The sequence below is a fragment of the Nematolebias whitei genome, chromosome 5 (assembly GCF_014905685.2).
Source record: "Nematolebias whitei isolate Nwh7 chromosome 5, NemWhi1, whole genome shotgun sequence".
In the NCBI taxonomy this organism is placed as follows: Eukaryota; Metazoa; Chordata; class Actinopteri; order Cyprinodontiformes; family Rivulidae; genus Nematolebias; species Nematolebias whitei.
The window spans coordinates 38,539,629-38,556,582 of record NC_056502.1 but is presented as its reverse complement, the minus strand read 5'-3'; the positions used below and the strand labels follow the sequence as shown (position 1 = coordinate 38,556,582).

At 37.8% G+C, this 16,954-nt stretch overlaps 1 protein-coding gene across 1 annotated transcript in view; it reads left to right on the top strand.

Moving 5' to 3' along the window:
- Positions 1-16,954, top strand: part of bckdhb (branched chain keto acid dehydrogenase E1 subunit beta) — an 82,633-nt gene that overhangs the window by 24,274 nt on the left and 41,405 nt on the right. The window contains exons 5-7 of the mRNA XM_037677161.1: positions 1,930-2,085; positions 4,778-4,886; positions 13,139-13,236. Coding sequence (XP_037533089.1) covers positions 1,930-2,085; positions 4,778-4,886; positions 13,139-13,236 — 363 coding nt within the window. The remainder of the gene's footprint in view (positions 1-1,929; positions 2,086-4,777; positions 4,887-13,138; positions 13,237-16,954) is intronic.

Here is a 16,954-nt window from a genome sequence, read left to right as displayed (position 1 = left end):
AAGGATGGCCCAGCACAGAAGATCAACATCATCAGGCCAGGACTCTGCGGTCTACACTCATCTCCAGGCCAGCGGTCACTCTTTCAGGGATGAAGATGTTCACATCCTGGACAGAGAGGAACGATGGTTTGAGAGACGAGTAAAGGAGGCCATCTTTGTGAAAAGAAATCGTCCATCGTTAAACAGGGGTGGAGGCCTCCGGGTTCAACTGTCCCCCTCTTACAATGCTGTGATTGCTAGTATCACTCAGCCCTCTGTGAACAGTAAACAGCCATCAGTGTGCTAATGATCCATTGTTATGCTGATGGTCCTTCTTGAGCATGTGATCAGCTGGTTTTGGTTGTCAGCAGCAAAACTGGTTGATCCACTACGAGAAGGTGCTATTTAAGAGACTGAGCTGAAAACAGCTCCTCAGACTGAGGAAGTCTCTCGGATGAGAGACGAAACGTTTCTATATTTTTTTGCTTTGTTTTGTTTTTTGTTTTTTTGAATGTCCAGAGGACCAGATTGAACTTTTTTGGATTATTAATATAGTAATTATTAAATATAACCATATATAAAAGTATATGAAACTTATTATTAACAAGCTTTGTAGAGAGTGGTGAATGCCGCACATAAGTTTGTTGGAGTCAGTCTCCCCACCATCACAGACATCTACACCTCCAGATGAAGGAAGAGAGCCACCTGCATCATGAAGGACCCCACTCATCCAGCACACACACTTTTTGTCCCGCTCCCCTCAGGAAGGAGGTTGAGGAGCATGAAGTGTAGAACCACTAGACTGAGGAACAGCTTCTACCCTGAGGCTGTTAGACTCATGGATCTCTAACCAGAATAATCACTGTAAGGAAAAAAAATAAATAAATAAATCACTGTAATGCCACTTTGATTGGTGATATGTGCTTCTGATTAGCCATGCTGCTGATCACATGCTGCTGATTATTTCATGCTGCTGTATTAATTCGTACCCATCTGCTCACACAGACTCATGTTCGTGCTGCTGTTGTTACACCATATTGTTTTGCATTATTAATGTTTAGCGCATATCTTAGATCTTTTGGCGTACCGTTTGTTCATTTAGCGTATATCTTAGTGTATATCTTAGATCCTTATTTACTGTTTCTTTTTACACTTTATATTTTTGCTATTTTTGGGTGTAACTGAGTCCCTGTGTACATAATTTTGTTCCACCTCATGTACCACATGTGCTCAGAACAACAATAAACCTACTTGAACTTATTACAAGTTCTGAGAATAAATCAGATTTACATTTAAATTAATATATTGTCAGTTGAAACACCAAGTATCTGTTTTTTAGGTGCTACTGCAATCAAATTCAAAATTATCTTATTTTTCCTAAACTGGTACAATTTTAATTTACTTTTTAGTTTAATTTGTGGTGAATAAAATATGAGTTTATAAAACTTGCAAATCATTGCATTCTATTTTATTTATTTTTTACAATTCTACATACAGTTCATCTATGTTACGATGCTTTACAAATAAAATGTGTTTAATAATGCCAAACTTTTTCAAAATCAGGGTTGAACATACCACACATCTGTAAATGACCTTTGTACAACACAAATACAGTATCTGAAGGCAATAAGCTATTTCTTTTGAGGCGGCTGTGGCTGAGTGGTTAGAGCTGTCGTCCTCCAATGGGAGAGTTGGGGGTTCAATTCCACCAGCAGTCACATGCTGAAGTGCCCCTGGGCAAGAAGACACTGAACCCCTCATTGTCTCTGATGTGTGTCCCATCGGTGCATGAATGTGATAAAGCTCTGATTATTCTGTGTATAGATCTAGTAGAGCGCTGTATGAATGGGTGAACGAGGCACAGATTGAAGCTTGAAGAGCTTTGAGTGTCTGGATCAGATAGAAAGGCGCCTCTACAGTCCATTTACCATTTATTTGATCTCTTTTCAGATTGTGAATGAAGCAGCGAAGTATCGATACCGATCTGGTAACTTGTTTGACTGTGGGAACCTCACCATTCGGGCTCCATGGGGATGCGTTGGTCATGGATCCCTTTACCATTCTCAAAGTCCTGAGGCTTTTTTTGCCCACTGCCCTGGTATCAAAGTAAGTCCAAGTCAATAAAAATTACTCAAAAAGTAATTTGTTATGTACTTAGTTGAAGAGTTGGGTTATTCCCAGTAAAGGGTGATTTTGCTCTGAATCAAGGGAAACAAAATGTCTTCTTTTTATTTTTGTACCTGTCTAGCATTGTGGTGTCATTTTTCTTGTAACAAAATCTAACTTTTATTGAGTAATAAATCTTAAAATATTTCTCTGCTGTTGCAGCATGTACAGAGATTAAGGTTCTTTCGCAAAGTCATGACATGAGCCAGTCCAGAGAGAGCCTTAAAGTCTGTCCCCTTTAACTTGGTCAGCGATCACTCAGTGTAGATGTTGTTACAGCTCAGTACACTGCCATGTGATGTATTCACGTATACAATTGTGACGGCAAGTTACTATTTATTTTGAACGGTTTCTGGAAATATCCTGAAAACGAGAAGTTTTCAAGTTTTTGTGTTTAAACAACCAGACTTGGTCAGGATCAAAACTGTTCAGTGTATGAGAACACTCAAAAGATAGTTAAAATGAGAATAAAGAGTAACACTTTTCATTATTGGCTGAGAGCAACAAGCATTTTGCAAACAAAGGTCACGCAGCTAAATGTTACTCTGTATACCATCAGGTTTGCTCCCTCCATCTGAAACAAAAGTAAAAGCCTTTCATGCACAGCTCTGTACATTTAAAGCATTTTTAATTGCGTGCTGCCAAATCTAAGTGATGAAAATGTCTCGAGCCTTTTCGGTGCTCATTAGACGCGACCCACTGTTCAAGGCGTAACTCTGTCCGGTCAGCTAAAAACTGACATTTTGACTACAATAGTAGTTATGAAGTTATGAACCGAGTCTGTGGCAGTGGGTGGAGTCCGACTCCGTGAAAGACTGTGGTGTTCTTGTTTATGGAGGGTTAACGTATTCTGATATTAGATAAAACGTGGCTTTTAGTTAAGTTTGTTTTTATTAAACTCGTTTAAGTTTGAGTTTATTTTTAATAATATTGTCCAGCTGATAACAACGACTGACTTAACATTGTAATTTTGTGTTACTGGATGCTTTCTTCCACTTTTTATACATTAAACATGTTAAACTTAAGATATTATTGTCAAGGGGTTTTGGTCAATGTTTATGGATGGTTTTACTATGACAGAATGTTAACTGCCTATGAACCATGTGTTTGAGTGAGCAGAGAGTTATTTTCTGTCTGAGAGAGGGCTGGATCAGGAGCTGATTTGATCCTGCATGTGCAGCTGGATGGCCGAGGTCATCAGTGTCTGCCTGTGAACTGATAACCTTATAAAAACAAGCCTCGCACGCTGCCCGTGGCAGATTCTCCTGACTCGGCTCCATGCATGTAACTTCTGTACGTCTGTGTAACCTGTTGTGAAAGTCGGCCCTTGCAAGTAAAACCGGTTCAAAATCTTCTCGTGTCCTCGAGTGTGGCTTCTTTCAGTAAATGAAATAAATAGAGGATATTTTTATCCAACAATTATTTGACTTTCTGTTCTCATTACAACTCTAAATATGATGGTGAGATGCAATACATGTCTACATTTACCTCTCAGCTTCTGTTTTATTCTCTCATATCCAGGCCAGGGTAGCGCAACTATTTAAATATCAATATTATAGTCGATATTGTTATTATCGAAGACAGTTGTTCACAGAGTTTGAAAACATTGCATTTTTTACACGGAAATAGCAAATCCATAGACTGTGAATATTTGTTTGTTTTTATCTTGTGTACCTTTTCCTTTAAATAACCTGCAAAGTATTTTTTAATGTAGGCTACTGTATAAAATAAACAATATAAACACATGAAATCAGAAATATAGAGCACTTCTGTTTTATTGTAGGGCATCTTTCCCCAAACGTTTAGCTTTTTTTTTCATGTTTTATCTAACCATAAAACATGAAATTTATAAAATAATTATGAGATGAGTCTTTTTTTTTCACTGAAAAATGTCTGTCATATGGAGGATTAATACAATTTTAGTATTTAAAAGAAAAAAATACCTAATATTTTATGAAAATTGACCAATTTAAATTATAATAAGGAAAATATATCAAATAATTTGAGTTCAACAGATCCTCCGATGCTTAGTAAAGTTTATACAAATTAGCCTGTAGGGCCTAAATCATTTATAGAAAACTTCAGTACTTTTGTAAAATAAAAGTTCCACATGGTTGATTCACATGGGAGCAAATAAACCTTTCCTTTTTGTGATAAATGTATAATAATATTTTTTTATTAAAACTTTTGTTTCATTTCTAATATTTTTGTGACTGTTTATTTTAATGTTGTTTCAAAAATCAAAACTAAAAATGTGATTAATTTCAGCCTCACGTCCTCATTACAGTCAACAATAAAACAACAGTGTTACCAACAATGCAAACAGTTTAAAGAGTAAAGCTCAGCTACTAATGACGTAAAGCAAAGTTTTACTTAATTTAAGAAAAAAATAAACAGCCTAAAAAAATTGTGCTTGCAAATCATTTTTGTGTTTCGGCTGCTTCCTTGTCGCCACAGCAGATCTTCTGTCTTCAAGTCCATTTTCCACCAGAACCCCACTTGTCAACATATCTTGCAAATGAATTCAGTAAGAACAAGGGAAAAGTCATCGTTTCGCAGCGCTGCATAAAAACACTGAACACTTTTTTGTGTATTTGGAAAGTTTAGAAATGTCATGTTTTGTGTGTCTCAGGTTGTAATACCTCGTGGTCCGGTGCAGGCCAAAGGGCTGCTTCTCTCCTGCATTGCTGACCAGAATCCATGCATATTCTTCGAGCCCAAGATTCTTTACAGAGCAGCAGGTAAGCCTAAATGTGCTTCAATATGAAGGTTTGATCTGTGGCTGACTGTCTTCGCATCTCGAGACGATGACAATGATTGGATGCATTAAAGACACAACAGCAGTAAAAGAGCAACAATATAACACAATACAGTTCAGTCTTTAATCTCAATATATAAATATAATTAAATCAGTTTTGATTCAACTTTTAAATCGGTCACTAGGGGGCACAAGCCAGTGTATCTCTTGTGCTGGTCCCAGCTAGTATGCCAATGCAAGGAGGACGCCCCCTCTACCAAAACAGAACCGCCTGCCCCCCCATGAAGGTGATGGCATGTGATAAATTAAACTAAACATCTAAGTAGTAAACGTACATGTTTGCATGTGACCAACTCACTGCAACCGGAGGAAATACCTGAACTGATACACCATCACCCTCCACCCCCTCCTCCTGCACCGCTCCCCAACCTCCCTGGGACTTTTGTATCTAAAATCAAACTTTGTATTAAGTGTTAATGTGTTCGTAGCATCGTCATCATCGTGCAGACATGTCCAACCTGTGCACGTGACTGAGCTTCGGGTCAGAGAGAGAGACAGTTTCTGCTTCTTTAGTATTTCTAAATAAATATTAACAGTAAAAGTCAAATATTTATGCCCCATATTATAGCACACACGTGTCTCTGTTTCAATTTAATTTTCCCCAGATTCACCAAGTTCTCTCTGTTGTTTGTAGTTTATCCTAAATATCTGCTAAATTCATTTCTACATGCTAGTTTAGCATTAACAAGGTGTTGTGGCTGTCTGGATGAGCTACACGGGATTATATTTAGAGTCATACTGAGAGGTAACAGTACTGTGATAAATGTAATTAATAAATGATCAAATGTGAAAAATAAATAGCATTAAATGACCACAAGAGCTCAAACTCTGTAAAGATAATCCCTTTGAATGAAATAATCCTTTTTGAGGAAGACTGTCAGCCTAGAAAAAAAAAATCTTAATAATTAAAAAATATTAGTTAAAATTAAGTTAATTTATACTCTGCAAAGGACTTCCTGTGGTATTGTAATCTTTATATATATATACATTTTATTTTATTTATTTTATTTTTTTCTGACAACCCTTCAGTTGAAAACACTGAAATTGCGTAAAAAATAAACCAGAGAAAAGTTGTTCAAACCACTCTCTTCAGAATGATGATGGTCTAGATGGTGCAGGTTAAAGTCTTCTTACAACTTCAGCACTTCAGAGAACACTACACCCTGTACTTTGATGAAAAGATGACTGCTCAATACCGTCCATCCATCTGTCCGTCCGTCCGTCCGTCTGTCCATCCGTCCATTGTCTTTACCGTTTCTTCCTTTCTGATTCATGGGGGTCACTGGTGTCCATATCCAGCAGTCACTGTGTGAGAGGTGGGGGACACCCTGGACAGGTCTCCAGTCCATCACAGGGACACAGAGACAAACGAGACAAACAATCATTCACTCTCTCACTCACACCTAGAGACAATTTAGAGTTACCAATCAGTCTAACATGCATGTTTTTGGTCTGTGGGAGGAAATCGGAGTACCTGGAGAAAACCCACGCAGCACGGAGAGAACATGCAAACTCCACCCAGAAAGGCCTCAGCCTATTATATTGTATTGGTGTAGATTCTGTATGTAATGGACATCTACTGTTAATCCCAAGATTGCATCTGTGCATGGCAGCTTCACTGATCTGGTCTCATTGGGTTCGTGCTTTTCTGTGAACTGGTGCAAATCAATTAATTTTCACAGCTCCAGTAAATCAAAATGTGCTTTGTTTTTGTTTGTTTTGGTCTTTAATTTGATAATTCATCAAGTCCCACAGTTCATACTTATGGTTGCTGTTATGTTGGGTACTGAAAAGATTTGTAACATAAAAAAAATATTCCAGTCAGCATCCACCACCAGCTAGAGCACAAGTTTTACTTCTGATGACAGTCAGGAAAGTACCTTTAAAACATTAGTACTGTACCGTAATTTCCAGAATATAAGACACTATTTTTTTCTCAGGCCTTGAACCCACAGCTTATACAATGCTGCGGCTAATATATGGATTTTTATTTTTTGACGGGCTAACGAGCTTCATGCTGCCAAAACATTTTGGCCTCGTCACACCCGGGCGCTCATATAGCTGCCCAATACACATCTCTGTTTTTGGGGGGTCGTGACTCAGTGAGTCTACCTGTACAAATAAAGGTAAAAAAACCCCACAAATTTCATTGGTCAGATAAAGGCAGCTGTAGTGCATTGGTTGAAAAGCTTGAAATAAATGCCTTTTCTTTGAATCCCTTGCATGAAATGTCCAAAATACAATCCTAAAGAATGTTTAGAAGCACTTCTCTGACCAGTACCAATAACAAACTATAATTCTGAGTGGAAAAGCCTTCAATTCTTGCTATTTTCTCTTTGTGCTAGTGAAGCTTTTGTTCTTTCTAGCTGGGAAATCCCAGTATCCAAATACTGTTTCCTTTTTCAAACAATGTCAAGAAATCCTCATTAGAATATGCTAAAAATATGATTTAATAATTTATTTAGGGGTTATCCCAATAAGCAAAATAAATCAAGCCATATCTCTGGAACCTCGTGATATTGTTTATTTATTTATTAATCTTTATTTAACCAGGCAAATCCCACTGAGATCACAGATCTCTTTTGCAAGGGAGGCCTGGTCTTGAAGGCAGCCTGACATGCATGTTTTTGATCTGTGGGAGGAAACTGGAGTATCTGGAGAAAACCCGTTGGGATGGTGTGGATATCAAAATGCAACCTAAAAGTCCAGAAATCTGAAAATGTGCTGTTCATTTTGACCAAATCTGATTTAATCATCAGTTTGATGTGATGGGTCACATGTCCTCAGTTTTATCAGGACTGAAGACTATTTATTCATTTAATAAAACTCAACAAACAACAGTGATTTTTATTTTTTTCTTGTTTTGACTCACCAGCAGGCACTGTTATTCGTAGAAACATTACCTGCTCTTTTTCCAGACAGTTTGCGTGGACAGCAGTCCAGATGGTTCTGTGTGGCAAACCATCTGGAGCATTAGTTTAGTGCAAACATCAGTGAAATCATCAGGAGCAGAAGTTTGGAGCACGCCATCTATGTGGCATGTGAAGTGTTGACAGTGCCAAGTCTAACCCCCCACCTCCTCATCTTTCCTGTGAGTAGCAATGGGCATAGAAAGCTACAACTGCAAACTTAATAAGCTCAGTTGTTAGCAGCTGTTGTAAAACGCTGCTTGATAATAACCTGATTTGTATGATTTAAGATGACAACTTCATTATAGTAATTAAAGACCGTCTGCGACAAGTGTTGGATGTGATTGTGTAGTGTGTGCGCAAAATCACATCTTTCATGGAGCAATTTATTCTGTGACAGAGCTGTTTATTTAAGACCGTCACTGTAACAATGAGGTTTCAACATTTTTACACATTTTCCCAAAAACATAAAACGGCTTTGGGGGAGGATGTGAAGAGAAAGACATCAAGTAACAGCCACTTAAAGATCAAGAAGAATGGCCATATCTCAGGAATGTACATGAGCTTTTTGGGGGCAAATAAGAGTCAGATGGAAAATAAGAAGGTTGTGAGAGACTCAACGTGCACCAGGTTTCCTGCAGGTGAACGTTTTACTTTGAGGTCATGTGTTGTAACCTAATTCTCAAAGGCCTTTTCAGTTGCTACAAATAAAAACTCGCCAGCGCTGTCGTGCAGCTGGTTGTTGTTTTCATCAGTTGCTCACCATGTAGCTCTGAATCTGTGCAGAGCTGTTCTGATCCAGATGCAGAAGCCAATTTTTGATTTGCCGTAAACAAACGTCTTCAATTTCCACATGTACGTTTGACATCATGTCATGCATTATTGCAGAGATTTCCAAACCAGTTATTTTCTAGATGCTCCCCCTCCTGATCCAAACAAACTGCTCCCTCATGCCTTCAAGCCTGTGCACAAACTTCTGTTTAACAAAAAACGATGAGCAAACTCGTTTAATTTTTTGCAAATAAGTGCTGGAATTTATTTTCCTTTGAAAGCTAACGGTCACAATGTTTGATGCAACCGTTTAGGAGTAAGATGTGATGTTTGTAGCAGCTGGCTGCAGGCTTCTGTTTTTATTGTAACATGAAACTCATAACTCTAACACACATATAAAGTTCTGAATGAAAGTCCATCGTTGGTCAGTCTGAGTACAGCAGCTTGGTTTTAAAAGATTTTTAAAAATGGTCCTTGTTCTACTGGGACTTCTTTCTTCTTTTCATTCTGAATCAGCTTAAAAGCAGATGAGTTCGTCACAGCTAAAGGTAGGTTTTCACTGGGCTACGACTGTTGGGATAGTGGTAAATGTTTGCGAGGTGGTCTCTAAAATGGCTTTAAATGTTTGTGTATTTCTTTACACGAGCTGCTGAGGCGGCTCACAGTCTTTTTGCTTGAGTTATGAATTAAGATCTTTAGAAAATGAGTGCCACAAACTTTCTATAAGTTAGTCACAGAGTTGTTGCAAGAGTTTCCAACCTGTTTCAAGGGTGCTAGAGCTGGTCTTTGACCCAGTTCAATTTATTTATAAAGCACCAAGTCACAACAGAAGTCGTCTCAGGGCACTGAACAAAAACAGCCACACACGTGGAAACGCCAGTTACCGGTAGTAATGTTGTCTATCTAAGGAAGCCAGCTGATTGTATTGAATCTTCACTTCATCTCAGTCAACTGAAAGATCTGCCTCCCATTCTGCTTTTGGAAACTCTAGGAATCACAAGGAAACCTGCAGTCTAAGAGCAAAGTGCTCTGTTGGGAAAATATGGAACAATAAGATCTGTAATATAAAACTGAGCTTTGTATGTTAGAAGTAATATATTTAGTTCTATTCTGAATGTGACGTGCTAGCAAGATACCACCTAGGCAGTGGTTTGGAGGCCCAAAATCCACCTCACTGATAAAAAAGATTTATTGAAAAACGGATCCACATCTTCCTGTGCTCATCGGTAATGTGGGGACAGCGTCCAAGGTGGTGAACCATGATAATCAACAAATGTATGTGCATGACCTAGAATACAGGTTTTCTGCCATCAAATTCAAAATTATCTTATTTCCTAAAAAGTACAATTTCTTCATTTAAGCATTTGATGATTACTTTGTTCCATTGTGAATAGAATTTAGGTCTGAGATTTCCAAATAATTACATTCTGTTTTTAATGTGCATTAAACACAACATCCCAACCAGCTTTAGAATGCCAGGGTCAGAACACAAGTGCCCCCGTCTTTGACTACTAGCACCATGACCCATATGACCACTCCTGCAGGAGATGGGCCCACGGAAAGTCAAATCCCCCCATAGAAGGCAAATATACTTTTCTTTTTTTAGGCTACAACAATGTAATTATTTAAAAGTTGTGTTATAGTACCGGTAAATGGTAAATGGACTGTACTTATACAGCACTTTTCTGTCTAATCAAGATACTCGACGCTCTTTAAACTACAATCTGTGCCTTCATTTACCCGTTCATACAGCACTCTACTAGTCAGAGATTCATTTGTCATTCACATCTGATGTGGTACACGTGGTGGAACGGAATTATGTACACAGGGTCCCAGTTACATCCCACAATAAAATGTAAAAGAAAAACAGTAAACAAATCTAAGATATGAACTAAGAAAAACATCAACTAAAAATACACTAAGCACTCATAACATAAAAACAATACATCGAACAGCAGCACGAACATGAGTCTGATGAAAAAATGTAGAAACGTTTCTCCATTTTTTTGTTGTTGTCGTTTTGCTTTGTTTTCGTTTGTTGAATGTCCAGAGGACCAGATTTAACTTTTTTAGATTTTTCTACCTGGATTATTGAGCATGCATCAGGATAAGATAGACTTAATATTACTTCCCTGATGTCTATTAAGGAATATGTTCTTCAGAAAGTCCCTTTCTGATAACACTTTTTTGTTTAACATTTTATGTTTCTGAGTGAGGGTTGGTGGTTAAAAACCCTGCAGTGATTTTAGCTGTAGCAGCATCTCCCTTGTCAGAAGATGAGAATTACTCTCATTCCACCTTTATTTAAACAGGTTAGTCTCATTGAGTCACGAGGACTCATTTTCAAGAGAGACCTGTTGTAGACAGACAACATATGAAGTACAGACAACAATATACAACAATACAAAGCAATAAAAAAACTAGTGTTATAATAATCAAATCAAGGTGCCATATAAAACAAGGTAAATACTAAAAACAAGAACATATTTGCTTAGATTTTTATAATGACCTTATCAAATGTTTAAAATTAGGGACGCTCAATATTGGATTTTTGGCCGATATCTGATATGGCAGTACATATTTCACGCTGCTGTGTTCATTCGTACTCATCTGCTCACAGACTCATGTTCGTGCTGCTGTTGTTCGGTGTATTGGTTTTGTACCATTAGTGCTTAGTGCATTCTTAGTTTAGCATATTTCTTAGTTCATATCTTAGATTTTATTGGTGTTTTTCATTACAATTTATACTTTTGTTGGATGTAAATGTGTACACAATTTCATTCCACCGCATGTACATGTGGTGCAAATGACGGTAAAGAAACCTTGATCTTGACCTTGATGTTAAAACTTATTTGGTTAATAACCAATATGGATATTTTTTCCCCTAGACCTACTTACAGAGACTACACAGCTTTCTCTGCTGTGGAATTAACATTCTACATTATTCTGCATGGTCTTTGTCAGTTTGGCCTGCTACCAAATACAGATGCCAAATAGGGGGCTGAAAGTGATGTAATAGTTCAACTTGGATTATGTTTAATGTCAAATTTATTCATGACATTTACTCTCTCTAACACAGTGACAACATTCGCAACAGTGCTAATTTGTAAATTTTCACAAATCTAAACTCAAACTGTTCACAAACAACAAGTGAAAAGCGCACAAGTAGTGCATTAATAGACATGCTTGACAGTTTCTAAAACTAAAAATTAACTTAAAACAGAAGCCTTTTATATCGGTGAGTTATTTTGATGGAATGTCTGATATTTAACTTTATCGTTAGTATTGGCCAATACTGATACCATGTAGATAATATCGTGCATCCCTATTTAAAATCCCTAAAATAAATCAAAGCTTCAGATCCTGTTACAAGGTGTTCCAGGTTCCAGGGGCAGAGTAAGAAAAGGCCTTTGTGCCAGTTTCAGTCCTCACTGAGGGGACGCTGCAGGTAATGATGTCATGTTTGTCCCATCTGTGCCATACTACTCATACTCATTATACTATAACCTGGCCTTCATAATTTCATTTTAACGTTCTAAAAATGTCATTTCCCTCAATTTGCCAATTTTATGTCTCGTCTGGAAGTCTAACCGGGCGTTAACATGTGTTTCAGCAAAAGTTGTTTAAATATAGTGAGTCATCAAGACGAGCAATTATTCGTTCCCTTTGCCACTTCTCAAAGGTTTTAAAACACTATAGAAGCCACAGAAGATTTCCAGAAAGGTCTAAAAATGTGCCCTCTCTCCAGAGTGTAATTACTCGGTCTGATTGTCATTTCAGCTTCATGCTTGGTCACTTAGAGAAGCTTTGATGGCTCGAGTTCCTCCTAACTTCACTAACACTAGAATTCTGTCTTTACAAAGACTGGAGCCAAAGTCTCGTTGGTGAAGAGTTTAGTCAAGTAGCTCAATTTTCAGAATAAAGGGTGAATATTTGCATTAAAGTACTGCTAACAAGTAATTATTTAGTAGCAATGGCAAGTTCTAGAGTTTTTGCAAATTAAATAATCACATGACCAAAGTTTTCCAAGACATTCGTAACTTCTACACAACCCATGCACTTCCATGTACTTTGTGTTGGGTTTTGTTCAGCTAGAAGCTAGCCACGAGTCTCTCGCTTTTGGAATGTTATGTCTTTTTGCTAATCACTACCTCATCCCGTCGGTGTTTTGTGGTTCGGATTGATCAGTTATTGGCCAGAGCCTGATGACAGCTCCAAATGGTTGTTCTCATAAAACCACCTCTGGAAACATCGTAGAGTACTGGTAACAACTCTTGATCATTGTTTTAGTTCAGAAGTTTGTGGGGTTTTATCATTTTGTTTCCTGTTATTTCAGAGTTTTGTCATCTGGTTCGTAATTACGAGGTACAACTTGTGACCCAAGTATTTTACAGAAACCACAAGGGACACGATGAAACTTTGAATAAATCTGTTGAGCAGCAGTCGTTGATTATTTTGCATGTGAGCTTATGTGTTTTTGTGTGTGTGTCCTCAGTGGAGCAGGTTCCAGTAGAGTCTTACACCGTCCCACTCTCACAAGCCGAGGTCCTAGACGAAGGAAGTGACATCACACTAGTTGCCTGGGGGACACAGGTAGGTGATTTTACTGCTTATTAACAGATTTAAAGCGTGTCACCTGAACAGTTTGAAGCTTTCATGTCTTTGGCAAATTGTTCTTAGCCTCAGGAAGAAAGGATTTATTTCCAATCTTCATTAAGTGTCATTTAATACTACCAAGGCAGGCAGTGGATTATCTTTAAGTCCATCACAAGCTTTCTTTTTTCCCAGCGTGATATCTCAGCCAGCGGTCTTAGACAATATCCGCTGTAATATCTACTCAGAGTTGAGGATTTTCTTAGTTTTCAACACCGTAGGCCTACTTTCACTCATTATTGTCACTTTTCTTTTTACAGAAGAAATGAAATGTTCTACAGCGTGTTGGAATAAGCCCTGTTGCTCAACAGGAATCATCATGATTTGATTGTGCCCAGACTTTTTATCAGGCTTATCGCAGGTGTAATTTACTCTCAGCATGGCAGGAGGGTTGAGAGGCATTGAGGTGGATTATTTTTATATTTTTATTACTAAAGCCAGTATTATTGCTCAAGTGTGGAGAGAAGAAATAATGTCTGGCAAAATAGAAGAAAGCTTAACTCTTCTTTTGGAAAGGACTTCTCTTTTTCCCTTTTATATCACCTCACTTATCTGCCAGACAAGAGAAAATCACTTTCACAGATTCCTCTTTTTTAGCAGGTGTTGCTGCCGGGTCGATATCAGTTCAACCAATTTAGATCTGGTTCAACTTTAAACCTGGAGAGCTTGTTAGCCCGCAGCCACTAAGCCAGGGCTATTCAACTGGCGGCCCGGGGGCCAAATCAGGCCCACGGGTGAGCTCAGTTCAGCCCACCAATTAGATTTTAAACTGTAAAACAAACTTATTTAATGAGAATAACTGCTGGATGTCCGGCCCCTGAGCTCTTGTCTTTCAGTAACTGTGCTCCCCTGAGCAATTTAGTTGAACAGCTCTGCATTAGATCATTTTATTCAACAATATTGTTTCCAGCATGTCCCATGAACCTCCTTGTAGTGGACTGAATTTCTCTTTAGGATCAGACCGTTTATCCACACAGTTGTGTAATTCTGTAGATATTTCCAATCTGTAGTCTGGGACTGTTGTCACCGTGCTGTTAGGCATTTCTGACTACTGTCGTCCCTCGCTCTGTCGTGGTTCAGTTCCTGCAGCTTCACTGCATCGCAGATTAAAAAAATATATAATACATATATAGACCGACATGTGCAGACTCCCACCAGTCTTTAAAAAAAAGCTTATTGAACGCGCTGCTGTGTCTGGTTGAATATTCAGGTCCTCCGCTAAATTCATTACAGTGATTCATTCATTCATTTTCATCCAGTCAATAAGAAAGTGGGAAAGGTTTGTAGAGTGTGAGAAGGGTTTATAAAGCCTTAAATATAAATAATAAAATAAATATAACACCACAGCTTCACAGATTTTCACCAACCGTGGGGGGTCTCTGGAACGAAACCCCCATGACAGGTGAGGGATCACTGTACTGAGCACCACATTTGTATGGAACTGATAAACAGCAGCTGATATTTAGACACTCATCAGTGTTTATACAAGTTTAAACATTATTTATGCATTAGTATAAATAATTAGTATTAGAAGTGCAAACTGCTGCTGCATTGTGCAACACTCAAACGCAGTATTAAAGGAAACTTTTGACCAGCTTGTGTAAAATGTATAAATAATTCATCAGTTTGGAGAAATAAAGCTCATGTCCAGCAGGACTGACGAGCTAGTCCCAGCACTTTGGTCCCCAGACCAGACTGGATTGTTGCTGCCTTAAAACTGCTGAAGGCTCCAAAATGTATTTGCAGTTCATGTGAACACTATTTTATAACCTTTATAAACTGCCTTCAATTGCTTGTTGCATTATTTTTCCACTAAAAACATATGTTTTCTTACAAGTGTAAATAGCACTAACAGTAGTAACACAGCGCTTCCAGAGTTCACATTTGGCAGAAATTTCTCAACATTTCTGCCAAAATACCTGTGTAATGTAAAATGGAGGACCGTGTAAAAGCTGAAATAAGAGCTTTCTCTTGAACCACTGTGAAATTTATAAGATTGCAGCATCTTTAAGGAGGCAACAGTCCACTGTGGTCTACTGTACAGTCAAACTAGCCAAGACCTCCTCAGTCTTGTCAAAGCTATTTCTTCAAACTGAGGTCCTGGGGGATGGGTTACGTATACTTTTTAGCTTTTTACTTTATTACCTCATTTTCTTATTTACTTCTTACATGCTGACATAACTGGGCCTCAGGAACTGTGTTTCATTCCTCCTCATGTATGTCATGTTCTGACACTTTTTATTTATAACAAATTCTCATGAGCCACTTAAATATTTCAAAAACTAGAAGCTGCACTGGCTAAAAATCTGATGCTGATGCCAAGTGTTCTCTGAAACTTCTTGATCACCTGAACCAGTGCCGGCAAGTTCACACTTTACAAGATCTACTTCAACGTTCTTAAGTAAAAATGTTCATCTGCCTAGTTTACCATGTCAGTCTCAAATTCACTGTTCAAAACAAAGTTGTTCACATTACATTCATTTATTTTACACGAGTCAACATAATCTTTAATGTGTGTATCTTGGTTGGTAGAATGTCATGCAGTAAGTTGCATGTCTATTGCATAGTTTGTGGATTTTTCTCAACGTTTTATTTGCTTTTTTTCTATTATCTGTTAACACATTTACAAAGTTGCTTGCATACACTTTTTATTTTTACTTGTCAAAAGTAAAACACATTTGTAATTTGGACAGAAGGTGTCCCGTTAGTGGCGTTGGACCTGGACGGTCTCTGGCTGCAGTATGTATCTGTGAGATAAAAGAGATCTGGTCTGCAGACAGAGTTTAGCACAAGCGTACGGTTTTTATAGTTTCAAGCAGGTCGATTTAAAATGATTTGGAGAAGCTATCATTTGTCATTCCCTCAAAGATAGAGGTACCTACACAGAGTGTATGATCATACTGACCTCAGCGTTCACACAGCAGATTACCAGATTCTGCCTGTGAATGTAAATATGGAAAACTTTTTCCTGCATGAAGGTTTTTCTTAAAACTCTTAGTTGCCATTTGTTTAAAAATGTGTAATGTCCTCACAGAAGGGCTGTCACAATACTAAAAGTTCAAACTAGTTAAAATGTGTTATTTTCAATGTTTATAGAAGAAAAAAAATCTAAATTAGGAAGTTTTATTTTTTACTACTGCAGACTGACTTTTATCATTAACAGTACAGATGTTTTAACAGTACAGATGTTTAAACAGTACAGATGTTTAAACAGTACATTTTACAAACACCTATATTCAAAGTGGCTTTCTGCTTTTTTTAAATGTGTTTTTGAAAACAGTTTTTGTTTTTGTTGTTTGTTTTTTATTTTTCTATGTTATGCCACCAACAGTTTTGCCTGACATTATTTAAATTGAATTCTGTGGTTATTTGCTCGTGCTAATAGCAGCAGCTATCCATAGCACTTCTACTGAAGCCTGGACACATTTCTGTCTGGGATGTTGTATTTATGCCAGAGTAAACACATAAGGCAAAATTAAGGGTGGCGTAAAGGTTTATAGAAGAGTTAGCATAAATTGTTGCAACGCTTTTGAGCTGGGAGTTGAGAGAGAGGGAGATCATGATATTCTGTGTCTTTTAGAGCGTAGAGTTTAGAAACATTGTTTAAAATATTGCAAGAGTGTGGGGAGGGTTTAGAACACCTTCACATATATATATA